General features: G+C 32.9%; 1 protein-coding gene across 1 annotated transcript in view; it reads right to left on the reverse strand.

The window, feature by feature from the left end:
- Nucleotides 1-94: 94 nt before the first annotated feature.
- The window catches only part of LOC111695015 (golgin IMH1), a 32,343-nt gene continuing 16,515 nt past the window's right edge, over nt 95-15,922 (reverse strand). The window contains exons 12-21 of the mRNA XM_023464144.1: nt 15,518-15,582; nt 13,208-13,304; nt 12,050-12,157; nt 9,975-10,093; nt 8,578-8,682; nt 5,045-5,192; nt 4,172-4,246; nt 2,918-3,024; nt 1,340-1,433; nt 95-390 (exon numbers count right to left, since the gene is read on the reverse strand). Of these exons, the coding sequence (XP_023319912.1) occupies nt 259-390; nt 1,340-1,433; nt 2,918-3,024; nt 4,172-4,246; nt 5,045-5,192; nt 8,578-8,682; nt 9,975-10,093; nt 12,050-12,157; nt 13,208-13,304; nt 15,518-15,582 (1,050 nt within the window). The 3' untranslated portion in view covers nt 95-258. The remainder of the gene's footprint in view (nt 391-1,339; nt 1,434-2,917; nt 3,025-4,171; nt 4,247-5,044; nt 5,193-8,577; nt 8,683-9,974; nt 10,094-12,049; nt 12,158-13,207; nt 13,305-15,517; nt 15,583-15,922) is intronic.

Consider the following 15,922-nt stretch of genomic DNA (forward strand, 5'->3'; position numbering starts at 1 on the left):
TGGCGTAAATAAAGCCAATTACTAATTAAAATTAATTCCAAAACAATCCATGCGCGTGTTTGTATGAATTAATAGTTTGGCAACGATTTTGCTCTTGTCTCCAGTATATATCAGGCCTTATAGATTCAAAACTAACGGGAAAGAATTTAAAATGATAACAATAAGCTTGCTTCTAGCTGCTCTATGGTTGAACTCTTTTTAAATCGATTTACCAGCAGAATTAGTCTTGATATGGCAATTTTATAATGTTAGATAAAGTTAAGCAACAATATTCATTTGATCAATCATTCTCTGTTTCTCAATAAACATTTTCTTGAGAGCGTTGAGATGAGTTTCAAGATCTTCTAGTTTCATGTCACTGTTAGATGGAGCTGAGATCGCAGCATTCACCTGATTAACAGACTTATTATTTAAATACCATTAACTCGAGAGAAAATGGTAAAAAGTCACAATTTAAAAAAGTTTTTTGAAAAAAAGTTAGAATTTCTGGAACTAAAAAAGACGTAGAAACCTGTACTGCAAATCATTTTGAAGGAAAATAAGTCGTGACTTTTTATCCAAAATTTTTATATACTGTCACGGAATAATTTCATCTATTCATGAGGAAAAAAGTCGATCGACGATAAACTCTAATTAATTGTAGATTTTTTTAGTTAGAAACTTGTTGGCCCTTCTCTAAAAAATTATAATCAAAAGGATTTGTGTAAAACAAATCTACGCCTGTTTGATCATGTTTATGTAGTGATGAAGTGTTTATTTCTGTGACTTTTTTCCCGGGACATCTTTAATACGTTTTTATTTTCATATGGTCATTTCTCCTGCAGACTTTAATAGCGGTTTCGTGACGATCATAATAATAATAATCACTCAGTCTTTCACTCAAAAATTTCCGGCTTGAGCTCCCTTCCGTGTTAGTTCCAATGAATTAACCCAGTTAAGAGCTGAGTAAAAATTCACGATATATGGTAAAAAAGTCAAGTAAGACTTTATTTCCCAGAACTTGAGTAAGTGTTGTTTTTTTAAGGACTTTTCCCATGATACAAAGGATAAATGGATGAAAGGAAATAAAAAAGTCCTAAATTTTAGCACTAAACAGTCCTTGAAATAAGAAGAAGAAGAACCATTTTGAGACTTGAGTTTTAGGTAAGGTTTTAATGGTATCTTGTGAATTGTTCATGCAACNTATCAACAGTCCCTTTAATACATCTTATCTTCTGTTTTACTTTAAAGAATACTTTGAGTGATAATTTATCATTTCCAGTAATGGATTTTCTCTTTCCCCTTTAGGCTGAGTATTTTCATTTGAAATTTCAAACTAGTTTTCTATAAATATCTATACCTTCTCAGCCGTCTCTGCTTGTTGTTTCCACATAGTGATTAGACCTTCCATTCTCAGTATCCACTCCCCAGACATCTTGTTTACATCAGACCATCTTAATAATAAACCATCTAAAGGGACTTTAGTTGTTATTTAAAGGGCCCTTTATTATTGAAGAGGCCCTATTCCCTTAAACCTTTATCTGACCAATTATGTGGAAGATATCGTCGATCTAAAATAACCAATTTTTCAAATAGAAATCATGGATGTTTCATTCATTCTCGATCAGACTAAGCGTCAAGGGTACCGTTGTGAATCGGTCATGCCATTCTACAAACTAAAGGACATTTCAAACTACGTATTCAGTCCCTTTCAGCAACATTTTTAGATAACACTTTCGTTCCTAATCTTACCTAACTCCGATATATTTTAGAAGAACGAATAGATCTTCACTTTAAATCTATTTTATATATTATACATTTACGTAAGTTGTACGTATATAAATACGTAAATTAGGTATCTTTGTTTGTCTGTTTGTTTGTATGTTTCTCATCAGTTTTGAAGTGAAAAAAATATGGTTTTTTTATTTCTCTGAACGATCCAATTCGTTAGTTAATTTTTCTAAGAGACCATCGTTCACGAAGAATTTCGTTTGTTCACGAAACGATGCCCTTATGTTTTTGCCGACCTTTTTTTTTAGATGGTGGCAACATAATTCTATTTAATTTAACCCCTTTCTCGATTCCATTAAGACAATAAATATTTTTCATTTAATTGGAATAATTAGTCCCTAGTGAAATAATTAATAGAACGTCATCCCATTTAACTAAATCATGCATTTTCTTTATCTTAAGAATAAATGCAGTTAACTGTATACAGTATATTCACGTCAAGCTAAAGTAAATTATACGAAAGATTGATTGATATCTTAAATGTTTTCTATCATAACTTCTTTTGAAATTTTGAGAAGATCAAAAATGTTCTGAATTTTTAATATTTAACCTTTAAATTTGTTTTTCCCAAACTTGTGCGTAAAATAAAAACTAGCGGAACTACGAGGCCCCGTACATCTAGTACATTTTACCTTCTTCTGTCTAGTTCACAGTGTATTGTATAATATGTCTTCACACGATATTTCAAACTTAACTTTTGGGTCATTTGGCTGAGATATAGAGTTTGAAAATTAGAGTTTGAGCTGAGGTTCAGTTCCTTGTATCTTAAACTCGTTAATAAATGATGTGACAACTTGAGTTGTTGGTAAGCACTTCAGCAGTTCATAAATTAACTAAGTCTCTTCAATCTAAGAGAAAATTATAATAAAAATACTCCCACTAATTTTTAAAATTTAAGGCTCCTCATTCTCATATGCTACTTTTTAATCATTGCCTTAAAGTTAGTTTTAGGTCGAAGGATTTTAGTCTTTGTCACAAACTCTGGTTTTCTAATCCCTAAATATTTGGAACCTTAGATATTTCAAACTAAGAATTTTGTTGGATCAAACATTATAGAAATATCAAAGGTTTACACCATCAGATTGCTAAGATTAGATTAGAATATTTGAGTTTGTGGCAAAGACTCAATTTTTTTCAAGTTCTTCACCTCTTCTCAAATCCTGCGTTTTGTTTATCTGCTTCGTCGTGTCGCGCCATTTTACGCGCTGACGCAATTCCATCGTCAATTATCTTCTTCATTGATACGCATTCTTGCTGAAATTATTTCACATTAAATTATTTATTTATTTCACGGAAATTTATCATATTTTGCGCTTAAAAAGCCTTAAAAATGTTTTTTGGGATTTAATGAAATTTCATCTTTATAATTTTAGATTAACATTTAAACCTGTTACATGTAAATTTGAATGTAGACAAATCCACAATATAAAATATAAAAATAATATTGAGACCTTCATTATAATCCACAATATAAAATATATAAATAATATTGAGACCTTCATTATAATCCACAATATAAAATATATAAATAATATTGAGACCTTCATTATAATCCACAATGTAAAATATGTAAATAATATTGAGACCTTCAATATAATCCACAATATAAAATATGTAAATAATATTGAGACCTTCATTATAATCCACAATGTAAAATATGTAAATAATATTGAGACCTTCATTATAATCCACAATATAAAATATATAAATAATATTGAGACCTTCATTATAATCCACAATATAAAATATATAAATAATATTGAGACCTTCATTATAATCCACAATATAAAATAAATAATATTGAGACCTTCATTATAATCCACAATGTAAAATATATAAATAATATTGAGACCTTCATTATAATCCACAATGTAAAATATATAAATAATATTGAGACCTTCATTATAATCCACAATGTAAAATATGTAAATAATATTAAAACCTTCATTATAATCCACAATGTAAAATATGTAAATAATATTGAGACCTTCATTATAATCCACAATATAAAATATGTAAATAATATTGAGACCTTCATTCAAATCTGCGCAAAGTTTGGTTATGAAAAACAAGCCAAATATATAACTGTATGTAAAGTAGTAATCATTTTTTGTCTTGTCTGTTTGTTTGTTTGTGCGTTTTTATGTCTGATCATAACTCAGGAACCCCTTGTCTGATTTGCCTCACATTATAATTTGGGAACTCTATAGAAATACAGAAATGTTCGTAGATTGGTTTGACAATTCTAAGTGGAGTGAGTTGACATTTTATAATGATTTGTCCCTAAAGACTAAAAGTCCATATCTTCCAATACATTGACACCCCAATTAGCCGTACCTTGCTTAGCTACTCATGATTTAGATATAAGATTTTACACCCATAGTTTTATACTTCAGTTTACCTGGAAGTTTTTACATTCTTCTATCAGGGTTAGAGCATCCTCTAGGTTGCTTGGCTTACCTAATCCTGTTTTTACCTTAACAACAAATACTTGTATTTAGATAAGATAAGATAAGATAACGTTTATTGCTAAAATAAATGTATCTGTATACAGATAAGGTGTTGGGTTGTCGGTCAGTTTAATCCGGGAGCTCACAAAGACACGTCCGGTCAGCTCGGATAACTACACTACATTTAATAAGGTCTTTACCAACTTTGTATTTATGTAGTGATAAAAATGTGAAGAGTAAAATTGATTATAATCACTGATTTAGAGATAAGATAAGGGGGGAGGGGGTAAATTAAACTAAATTTTATTCAGGGATGCGAGGTGTTATGTAAGGATATGATATTCTGTTATTTCGTCAACAAATGGAGAAGCGGAAAAGCCTATCCTTTAAGACTTAATGGCTGAAACAAATTAAAAGTTTTAAAAAATGTACAGTTTAGAAGTGCATGTTCCAAATTTACCCCTCGATATAATTCGTTTTGTCGGATCACGTGTATTTATTATCTTAACTGCTGCTGAGGATGATAAAGAATTAAAAAAGCTCGGGGGGGGGGGGNCCCCCTCGTAGAAAAAAGGTCTTAGAGCCAAGATGAGGTGGTGCAATATTTTCGTGTTTGTAGCTACATTTTTCAATATATACAAACCCTAAAAATCTGATAGGGCAACGCCAACCACGACCCACCAGTCTTTATAAGGTAAACTTTAAATTACCTAAACTGTGAGAATAGCACATTAAACTCGTTTTGTCTCAGTCAAAACCTGGCATTTGCATTAAAATAAAAGTTTTCTTGGAAGAAACTTTTCTGCAAACTTTAAATCACCAACCTTTTCCTCAGCTTTCTTAATCCAGGGTTCAAACTTCTTGGTACTGTTTGTGAAATCCGCCAAATATTTTACATCCTCGCCAAACTTTGCAGCCTCGCTTTCAGCCTCGGTGTTTAATGTGCTCTGGGCCTCGCTTACGGCATTCATTCTGAAATATTAGGTTTCATTTTTGATCTAATGGTTTGATATTAAATGATACCTTTTATAGTTTTCAAAGGATAATTTTGTAATAAATAGACAAAATATATTTATGGCCAAAATATTTATCTATTTTTTATATATTCATGTTAAATTTTGCTTTGGTATTTTTGTAAAATTTAATTTTTTAAATAATTTATTTTTTACTTTCATTTAAAGATTTTTAAAAGTTTAACGTTCATCTTGGCCTAGTTATAGTTTTATGTTAATGTCAAGATTTGATATTTTTTACATTTCGGTTTTATCAATTTTTGTATAAACTAAATATTCATTATTTAAAAGTAAAAATCTTATTTTTTAGAGTTGTCGAAATTTAGCGGTACATTAAACCTCGATTTTGAATTTATTTTCAAGCTGTATTTTGGTTTCAATAATATTATTTATTTATAAATAATATAAATTGTTTTCGCTAAGCATTATATTGCATGTCAAAAGCTTTTAATAAGTCCAAATTCAACTTTACATTCAAATGCTATCAACGTCAAATATGTAAATTTATGCTAACTCGAATGAAATTGCTCACTTTTCAAGCTTCAAAGGTTAAACGAACTAGAAATATCGCAAATATGTTTCAATTGATAAAATCATGAATCTTTATGTTTGTTTGTTTGTATGTCCGACTATGATCCCTTATGTAGACCCATACGCCTGAAATTTTTATTGGGAAACTCGGGAGAGCCACGGGAATGTACTAGTTAAGTGGGTCAACTTTCACAGGAAAAAAAGCTAAAATCGTAATTGAAGAACAAGTGCGGGTAATCTGCGGGAGTAACTATGAGTAACCTGGGCAGCGCCGGACACTTCAGCTAGTTTAAAAATATAATACTATTCTAAATTTTATTCTGTAACGTATGGTGTTGCAGTTAAGGCCAACAATAGCTGGTGTATCTACTGTATCCTCCACCTACCTACCTTCCAACAATAGCTGGTGTATCTGCTATATCCTTCACCTACCTTCCAACAATAGCTGGTGTATCTGCTATATCCCCTTCACCTACCTTCCAACAATAGCTGGTGTATCTGCTGTATCCCCTTCACCTACCTTCCAACAATAGCTTGTGTACCTACTGTATCCTTCACCTACCTTGCTTTATCTGCTATATCCCCTTCACCTACCTTCCAACAATAGCTGGTGTATCTGCTGTATCCCCTTCACCTACCTTCCAACAATAGCTTGTGTACCTACTGTATCCTTCACCTACCTTCCAACAATAGCTTGTGTATCTGCTATATCCTGCACCTACCTTCCAACAATAGCTGGTGTATCTACTATATCCTCCACTTACCTTCCAACAATAGGTTGTGTATCTACTGTATCCTCTTCACCTATCTTCCAACAATAGCTGGTGTTTCTGCTATATCCTTTACCTACCTTCCAACAATAGCTTGTGTATCTACTGTATCCCCTTCACTTACCCTTCAACAATAGCTTGTGTATCTACTGTATCCCCTTCACCTACCTTCCAACAATAGCTGGTGTATCTGCTATATCCTTCACCTACTTTCCAGCGCTAGTTTGTGTATCTACTGTATCCCCTTCACCTACCTTCCAACAATAGCTTGTGTATCTGCTATATCCTTCACCTACCTTCCAACAATAGCTGGTGTATCTGCTTTATCCTCCACCTACCTTCCAACAATAGCTTGTGTATCTGCTACATCCCCTTCTCCTACCTTCCAACAATAGCTTGTGTATCTACTGTATCCTCCATCTACCTTCCAACAATAGCTTGTGTATCTGCTATATCCTTCACCTACCTTCCAACAATAGCTGGTGTATCTACTGTATCCCCTTCACTTACCCTTTAACAATAGCTTGTGTATCTACTGTATCCCCTTCACCTACCTTCCAACAATAGTTGGTGTATCTGCTATATCCTTCACCTACCTTCCAACAATAGCTGGTGTATCTGCTATATCCTCCACCTACCTTCCAACAATAGCTTGTGTATCTGCTATATCCCCTTCTCCTACCTTCCAACAATAGCTTGTGTATCTACTGTATCCTCCACCTACCTTCCAACAATAGCTTGTGTATATGCTATATCCTTCACTTACCTTCCAACAATAGCTGGTGTATCTACTGTATCCTTCACCTACCTTCCAACAATAGCTGGTGTATCTGCTCTATTCTCCACCTACCTTCCAACAATAGCTGCTTTATCTGCTATATCCTTCACCTACCTTCCAACACTAGCTTGTTTATCTGCTATATCCATCACATACCTTCCAACAATAGCTTTTGTATCTGCTATATCCGTCACCTACCTTCCAACAATAGCCTGTGTATCTGCTATATCCTACACATACCTTCCAAAAAAGCATGTGTATCTGCTCTATCCTCCGCCTACCTTCCAACAAAAGCTTGTGTATCTACTGTATCCTTTACCTACCTTCCAACACTAGCTTGTGTATCTACTGTATCCCCTCAACCTACCTTCCAACAATAGCTTGTGTATCTGCTATATCCTTCACCTACCTTCCAACAATATCTTGTGTATCTGCTGTATCCTTCACCTACCTTCCAACACTATCTTGTGTATCTACTGTATCCCCTTCACCTACCTTCCAACAATAGCTTGTGTATCTGCTATATCCTTCACCTACCTTCCAACAATATCTTGTGTATCTGCTATATCCTTCACCTACCTTCCAACAATAGCTTGTGTATCTACTGTATCCCCTTCACCTACCTTCCAACAATAGCTTGTGTATCTGCTATATCCTTCACCTACCTTCCAACACTAGCTTGTGTATCTACTGTATCCCCTTCACCTTCCTTCCAACACTAGTTTGTGTATCTGCTATATCCTCCACCTACCTTCCAACAATAGCTGGTGTATCTGCTATATACTTCACCTACCTTCCAACAATAGCTGGTGTAACTGCTATATCCTTCACCTACCATCCAACAATAGCTTGTGTATCTGATATATCCTTCACCTACCTTCCAACAATAACTTGTATATCTGCTATATACTTCACCTACCTTCCAACAATAGCTTGTGTATCTACTGTATCCCCTTCACCTACCTTTCAACAATAGCTTGTGTATCTGCTCTATCCTCCGCCTACCTTCCAACAATAGCTTGTGTATCTACTGTATCCCCTTCACCTACCTTCCAACAATAGCTTGTTTATCTACTATATCCCCTTCACCTTCCTTCCAATAATTGCTTGTGTGTCTGCTATATCCTTCACCTACCTTCCAACAATAGCTTGTGTATCTACTGTATCCTCCACCTACCTTCCAACAATAGCTTGTGTATCTACTGTATCCCCTTCACCTACCTTCCAACAATAGCTTGTGTATCTACTGTTTCCCTTTCTCCTACCTTCCAACAATAGCTTGTGAATCTGCTGTATCTTCTCCTGGTTGTGTTGGAGCAAGTTCTTCATCCCATTTTGTTTGCTGTTTAGTATGGATTTCAATTTGTTTCCTAAATATAATTATAAATTAACTATTTATTTATATAAGTAGTAATCTCTGTTTGACTGTTTTTATGTCCGATCGTAACTCTAACCGATAAATTTTGGTATAACACCGGAATGTTCTCAGTTTGGTTTAATAATCGTAAGTTGATAAGAGAAAGATATGTTTCAAGACAAAGCTTGGCGCCTAGGCTAGTTTTCTATTATTTTCATTTGTTTTTGTATAAAAAAATGTTCTTGGAAAAGAATTACACCGCGGCATAAGCGAATTACAATTCAGAACTGTGGTGCACTAAAGCAACGACGTGTTGTTGAAAATTTGAATACGAACACAACACATTCTACATCTAAGAAAGGAATTTTTTAATGACTTCTGTATTTTAAAGTAAAAATCATTTAATGAAGTTTTTTAAAACTTGAAAAACAAGTTTTATTACGTGAAGAGATTGTTCACTTCTTCAAAGAAGAAAAGAAAAATCATAATATTCGAATTTGTGTAACCATACACATTTGAAAATGCGCCAATTTCAAAAGAAAAATCCGCCAAAAATTGAAAACTATTTAAAATGACCGTCTTTTAGGGCAAAAATTAAAAGATCAAATTATTTTTTTTAAAGCCTAGTTGCTTATTAATATGTACTCGGAAAACAATTTACAAAAAATCAAAAATCTTCTTATATGAGATATGGTTATTTTGACAGATTACATCTTTAGTCGTAAACTGGACAGGACTTAGATATTTTTTAATAAAAAATGAACATTATTTGTATTTTTCTATAGATAAACAATCCCTTACATTTTGTTGCAAATATAATCACTTTTTCTATTTAGTCTTTCCACGCTTCGAAACATATCTTTAGAGAAAAATTGTCATTCTCAGGCCAAATTGTCTGTAAAGCTTGAAAGTACTAGTATATATAGTTCGTGGATTATTTGTGTTTTCTCTTGTTGTTTACAACATTTAAAAACATCTCCGCAGAGCAGCACGCCGCCTCATTTACTAGATAACCTTACTTTATCATTATATGACTGTAAAACTATTATGGGGGGAAAACAAGTAAATAAAGGCAGAAAATTGACCCGGACCGCGAGAAAAGCATGCATGCTTTGATGTCTGTACGACCTAGATTTCGAGTAAAAAGTTTCAAAATATTTTTTATGGAAAAGTTAACAAAGTAAATACCTCCCGACTCTTTAATAAAAACTTTAGAACTTTTCTTTTCCCTTTCCTTAGAAAATCATTAAATATTCATGAAGAAGAAAATTAATTCAGATATTTGAAAAGTATTGTTATTTTAACCTGATATCTTCTCCTAGTTCCATTGTGTTTAGTACTCCTTCCTCCGGCTCCACAGGTTGGGTTGGGTTCAGTAGTTCATTCATTCTCTTCCTCCCCTCTCCTAACCATCCTTCCATACCCTACAATATAGGTTGGGTTCAGTAGTTCATTCATTCTCTTCCTTCCCTCTCCTAGCCATCCTTCCATACTCTACAATATAGGTTGGGTTTAGTAGTTCATTCATTCTCTTCCTTCCTTCTCCTGGCCATCCTTCCATACCCTACAATATAGGTTGGGTTCAGTAGTTCATTCATTCTCTTCCTTCCCTCTACTAACCATCCTTCCATACTCTACAATATAGGTTGGGTTTAGTAGTTCATTCATTCTCTTCCCTCTCCTAGCCATCCTTCCATACTCTACAATATAGGTTGGATTCAATAGTTCATTCATTCTCTTCCTTCCCTCTCCTGGCCATCCTTCCATACTCTACAATATAGGTTGGGTTCAGTAGTTCAATCATTCTCTTCCCTCTCCTAACCATTCTTTCATACTCTACAATATAGGTTGGGTTTAGTAGTTCATTCATTCTCTTCCCTCTCCTAACCATTCTTTCACACTCTACAATATAGGTTGGGTTCAGTAGTTCAATCATTCTCTTCCCTCTCCTAACCATTCTTTCATACTCTACAATATAGTTTGGGTTCAGTAGTTCATTCATTCTCTTCCCTCTCCTAACCATTCTTTCACACTCTACAATATAGGTTGGATTCAGTAGTTCATTCATTCTCTTCCTTCTCTCCCTTCCGTCCTTTCCTTTCCCAAACGTCCTTCCTGGAGCAATTCATTGATTTTTAACCCAAAGATTGACTAAACCTGAATAATCAGAACTGATGGGCAATGTGAAAGAAATAAATGGTGTCGGTAAACTAGTCAAATTATAGCTGGATAATGTTTTTCATCCGAATTTATGACGTATGACACTAGTTCTATGGCAATTTACCCAAAAAATGTATATTTATACATATATCTTGCACGCTAACACTCTTAAATTATATTTTTTTACTAATTCTTAAATTATATGTATTTACCAATTCTTAAATTATATTTATTTACCAATTCTTAAATTATATTTGTTTACCAATTCTTAAATTATATGTATTTACCAATTCTTAAATTATATTTATTTACCAATTCTTAAATTATATTTATTTACCAATTCTTATATTGTATTTATTTACCAATTCTTAAATTATATTTATTTACCAATTCATCAAATCTAAGTTTTTTTCATTTATATAAAACTGAGCGGAGAGTATGTAAGTTATATTTAATCGGTTTAGAATTATTCGAAAAAATTCTATTTATTTCCTTGCTTTTACTCTCTCGTAAGCAAATGATTAAAAGCTGGATTACAGTCAGATATCTACAATCTTTTAAAAATATCAGGGCGCAACTTAAAATTATATTTTGTTGGTTTACAAAAGTTACAATGCACTTTCTTTATTTATCTATCTTGTTTTTTTCTCCAAAACCTTCCTGCATAGTACATATCTATTTTAGAACTTCATCTACCTTAATTCCTAAATTACGAAACAGAACGAATATGATTAGCTCTCTAGCTATTTCAAGAGTTTTTATAGATAATATTCAAGGATGCATCTCCCCTACAAGAGCACGGTCCAATACAACCTCTTTTTTCAAAAAATATTAAAATTGAATGTTTTTCTGTTCGTAATCGGCAAAAGAGAGGGGGGGAGTCGGAAAAACAATAGTAGGATCAAAAACTGTTAAATATTTTGAGCATTTTTGTAAATTAGGTAGACTTCGTACATATGTGCAATGCTATATACCATGAACAAGGCTTTTATTATCCTCACAGAACATTTTCAGAAAGATTATTTGAAAAAAATGGTTTGAAAACAATTCAGACATTTTAAGTATTTAAGCAGTTGTGTAGGGTTTTGACAAAACCGGCATTTATTTTTACCCCTATGTAAGGGGTAACTTATGAATGCAAAATTGTAAAATCATTCTCAAGGAACTTAATCTGAGTAACATATTTAAAATTCAACAATAAAGACATTATTCATAACTACCTGGAGTGTTTCATCATAAGCTTTAAGGTTAGTGTTGAACAATTCCATGCTCTTAATCTTCTCGTCAATCTGATTATTTACCTCCATCCGACCCTTCAGCTCGTTCACCTGGATACAAAGTATATTTTGCAACTTATGCTTTAATAGAAACTAGCTCTAGTGCCCGACGTTGCTCTGGAAAAAATTTATTTTTGAAGAAAAAAAACGAGTTTTGAAAAAAAAAACATCTAATTTTTTTAGCCTATGTTACCCCCAGGGCATCCATGAGTTCCCTCAAACGTTTCGGCCAATTTGGTTTAGCCTATTGACCATCTATAGTTAATATATATATTTACATATATATAATCAATTTCTTACTCAAACACAAAAACAGATTTACAAATATATATATATATATGAGCAAAGAGCTTATATTAGATAGATGGATGGAAACTTATTAATCGCCTCAAACTTGAATTTTCTCAATCTCCGGAAAGCTGATCAGATGATAGAACTAGAATAACTAAACAGAGAACCAACACCACCATCAGAAGTAATTTCTTTTACCAAAGAGCCATTGATGATTGGAACCAGTTACCCACCACAATCAGAGAGTCCCAAAATATCAAGATATTTAAAAGAAATCTTGACCAATATCTATCTTCTTCTGAGATGAACAATGATAAGATTTCCAGAAGTAGACTGTGTGGAAAAGATGTTACTCTCCAAGTATACAAGTAAGTAAAATTAGAAAGTTATAGATTAAGGCGAGTAACAGTTACTTTAACCCTAAGAAGGTTCTCAATCTATGTAAAGCCGGAGGAGGATGTTGGGGGNGATCAATCCTCCGCATGCATGCAACTTTCAAAATATGGTGATGCCAATCATAGAAGACCAGTTTATATATTTAAGTAAAACCTAATAAATTGATCCCTCCTCTTCTATAAAAAAAATGCGAGTACTTAGCGAAGCGGAGAAGCATGTAATTCAATCTCGTAACTTTTTAATGTCAACAATATAAATTCATATTAATTCCTGTACAGTCCCATAGATTTTTAATGTAGATTTTGTTCATATATTGACTATTTTTTTTCGTTACATAATCTTATTTCAAATATTAATGATCTTATTCAAATGATTTGTAAACAAATGACTTGAAAACAGATCAATGTAAAATACCTGGTCCATAAGTTCTGCTTTCATCTCTTCTGTTAGTAAAGTCTGAACAATCTCATTAGCAGAACTCACATTCTTGAATACATCTTCAATATTCTTCCTAAACAATAGCAGAACTCACACTCAGTACATCTTCTATAATCTTCCTAAACATTAGCAGAACTCATAGTTGAATACATCTTGTATATTCTTCCTAAACATTAGCAGAACTCACACTAAATACATCTTCTATATTCTTCCTAAACATTAGCAGAACTCACACTCAATACATCTTCTATATTCTTCCTAAACATTAGCAGAACTCACATTCTTGAATACATCTTTTATATTCTTCCTAAACATTAGTAGAACTCACACTCAATACATCTTCTATATTCTTCCTAAACATTAGAAGAACTCATAGTTGAATACATCTTCTATATTCTTCCTAAACATTAGCAGAACTCACATTCTTGAATACATCTTTTATATTCTTCCTAAACATTAGAAGAACTCATAGTTGAATACATCTTCAATATTCTTCCGAGGAAAGAAACTTTAAACTTAATTTAAAGAGACTCTTTTCTAAGTCTGCAGCAATTATTTTCATTTTAAGTAAGACAATTCCGATTCACAATGGTAACCTTTAAATCCAGATATGACCAATACGATTTTTTTTTTCCTGACTTGAAAACTGTTTAATTCTGACAACTTCCTTCTGCGTTATTTCTATAGCAGAATTGCGCGATTTATATGGAAACCACAAACAAAGGTTATTAAATTGAGAATCATTTAACTGAATTAACGACTGAAGTCCATTAATGCGCTAATATTGTGGAACAACATTGAGGACGCACAATTAAAGATTTGCATGGAGGACGCACATCAAGGGTGCACGTTGAGAACCCACTTTAAAACGATTTATTGACAAGGGATAAGAGGCCAAACAAGTGTTGCATGAAATGTATTCAAGAAAATATTGAAGCTTTATATCTATCTAGGAGCTTAATATAAGAGGATATGTAGGGTTACCCTAAAAGAATAAGACTTCAGAGACGATTGTACGGAAATTTAATGTCTATATCTTTATAGTTTTGATTCCCTTCTACTGAAAACTTGTGTCTTTCTTAAACGGCTATTTCTAAGGTAGAATATAGAATTCAACCATGATATTGTCATATTTCAAGAGTTTCGGACAGTATACAGTCTCATCCTTTGTGGGTAGCTATCTAATAGTTAATTTTTAATAAAATGTAAAGTTTAAAAACTGATATATATATATATATATATGTATATCCAGTAAGAGAAGCCTGGAAGGTTTATTAGATTCCTGTGTGCTCCTTGAAGGAAAGTATGTTTACTTTGTAGTTCTTGAAGAATGAAGGAATGAAAACTAAGTTCCACATTTACAGATTAAAAATACTTTAAACAAACTCAACACACACACCCGCACAATGCACAAAATCAAGCCATCTTGATTTATTTGAAATGACAATTCTTACTTTTTCTGAAAAAGCAGGGTGCTTCTTGGCATTTTTTTAGTGTTGATTCTAATTCAATTGTAATATTTTTTCCTCTAACCTGTCTACGTTTGTAAGAACCTGCAGTTTACTAAACAAATGGGTTCTTTAATCTATACTTGCAGAGCTCTCCTTGAAATACAGTGGGACCAATAATATGGTCTGAGGGAAGACCACTTGCTATCAATCTTATTTGGGTTTGAAAATATTATAAACGCCCATATTGTGTTCAAACGAGCCTCTAAAAAATTGGGGGGGGNTTGCTGCGGATTAATAAAGTTCCTACCTAATAGTTGCTACGGATTTATAAAGTACCTACCTAATAATTGCTGCGGATTAATAAAGTTCCTACCAAATAGTTGCTACGAATTCATAAAGTACCTATCTAATAATTGCTGCGGATTAATAAAGTTCCTACCTAATAGTTGCTACGGATTTATAAAGTTTCTACCTAATAGTTACTGCGGATTTATAAAGTTCCTACCTAATAGTTGCTGCGGATTAATAAAGTACCTATCTAATAATTGCTACGGATTTATAAAGTTCCTACCTAATAATTGCTGAGGATTTATAAAGTTCCTACCTAATAGTTGCTGCGGATTAATAAAGTTCCTACCTAATAGTTACTGAGGATTTATAAAGTTCCTATCTAATAGTTGCTGCGGATTTATAAAGTACCTACCTAATAGTTGCTACGGATTAATAAAGTACCTATCTAATAATTGCTGCGGATTTATAAAGTTCCTATCTAATAGTTGCTACGGATTAATAAAGTACCTACCTAATAGTTGCTGCGGATTTATAAAGTTCCTACCTAATAGTTGCTGCGGATTTTATCCTAGCCTGTAGGAGACCTGGAGCAGATGACATATCGTAAACCTTAATAAATTAGATAATTATTAAATATACAATTCTCTCCTTGATCCCTGTCTATGAAGTTTTGTAGACTACTATTTCTGAATAAAAATGTATGAAACTGATGCTATGGAAACTAAAGTTTGCGACGCACTACACTTACTACTTCTACTTTTCATCAGGGGTCAATATAATTCCCAAAAAATCTGATTTTCTCGATCCCAAAATTATTTTTTGCCCCCAATTTTGCAAAAAAATGCCCCCAATTTTTTTTAAAAAATGCCCCCAGTTAAAATTTTTTTTTCAAATTCCACTAACACATTTGCCCCATTTGCCCCCAATTTGAAAAAAATGCCCCCAATTA

Source organism: Eurytemora carolleeae, unplaced genomic scaffold, assembly GCF_000591075.1.
Source record: "Eurytemora carolleeae unplaced genomic scaffold, Eaff_2.0 scaffold147, whole genome shotgun sequence".
NCBI lineage: Eukaryota > Metazoa > Arthropoda > Copepoda > Calanoida > Temoridae > Eurytemora > Eurytemora carolleeae.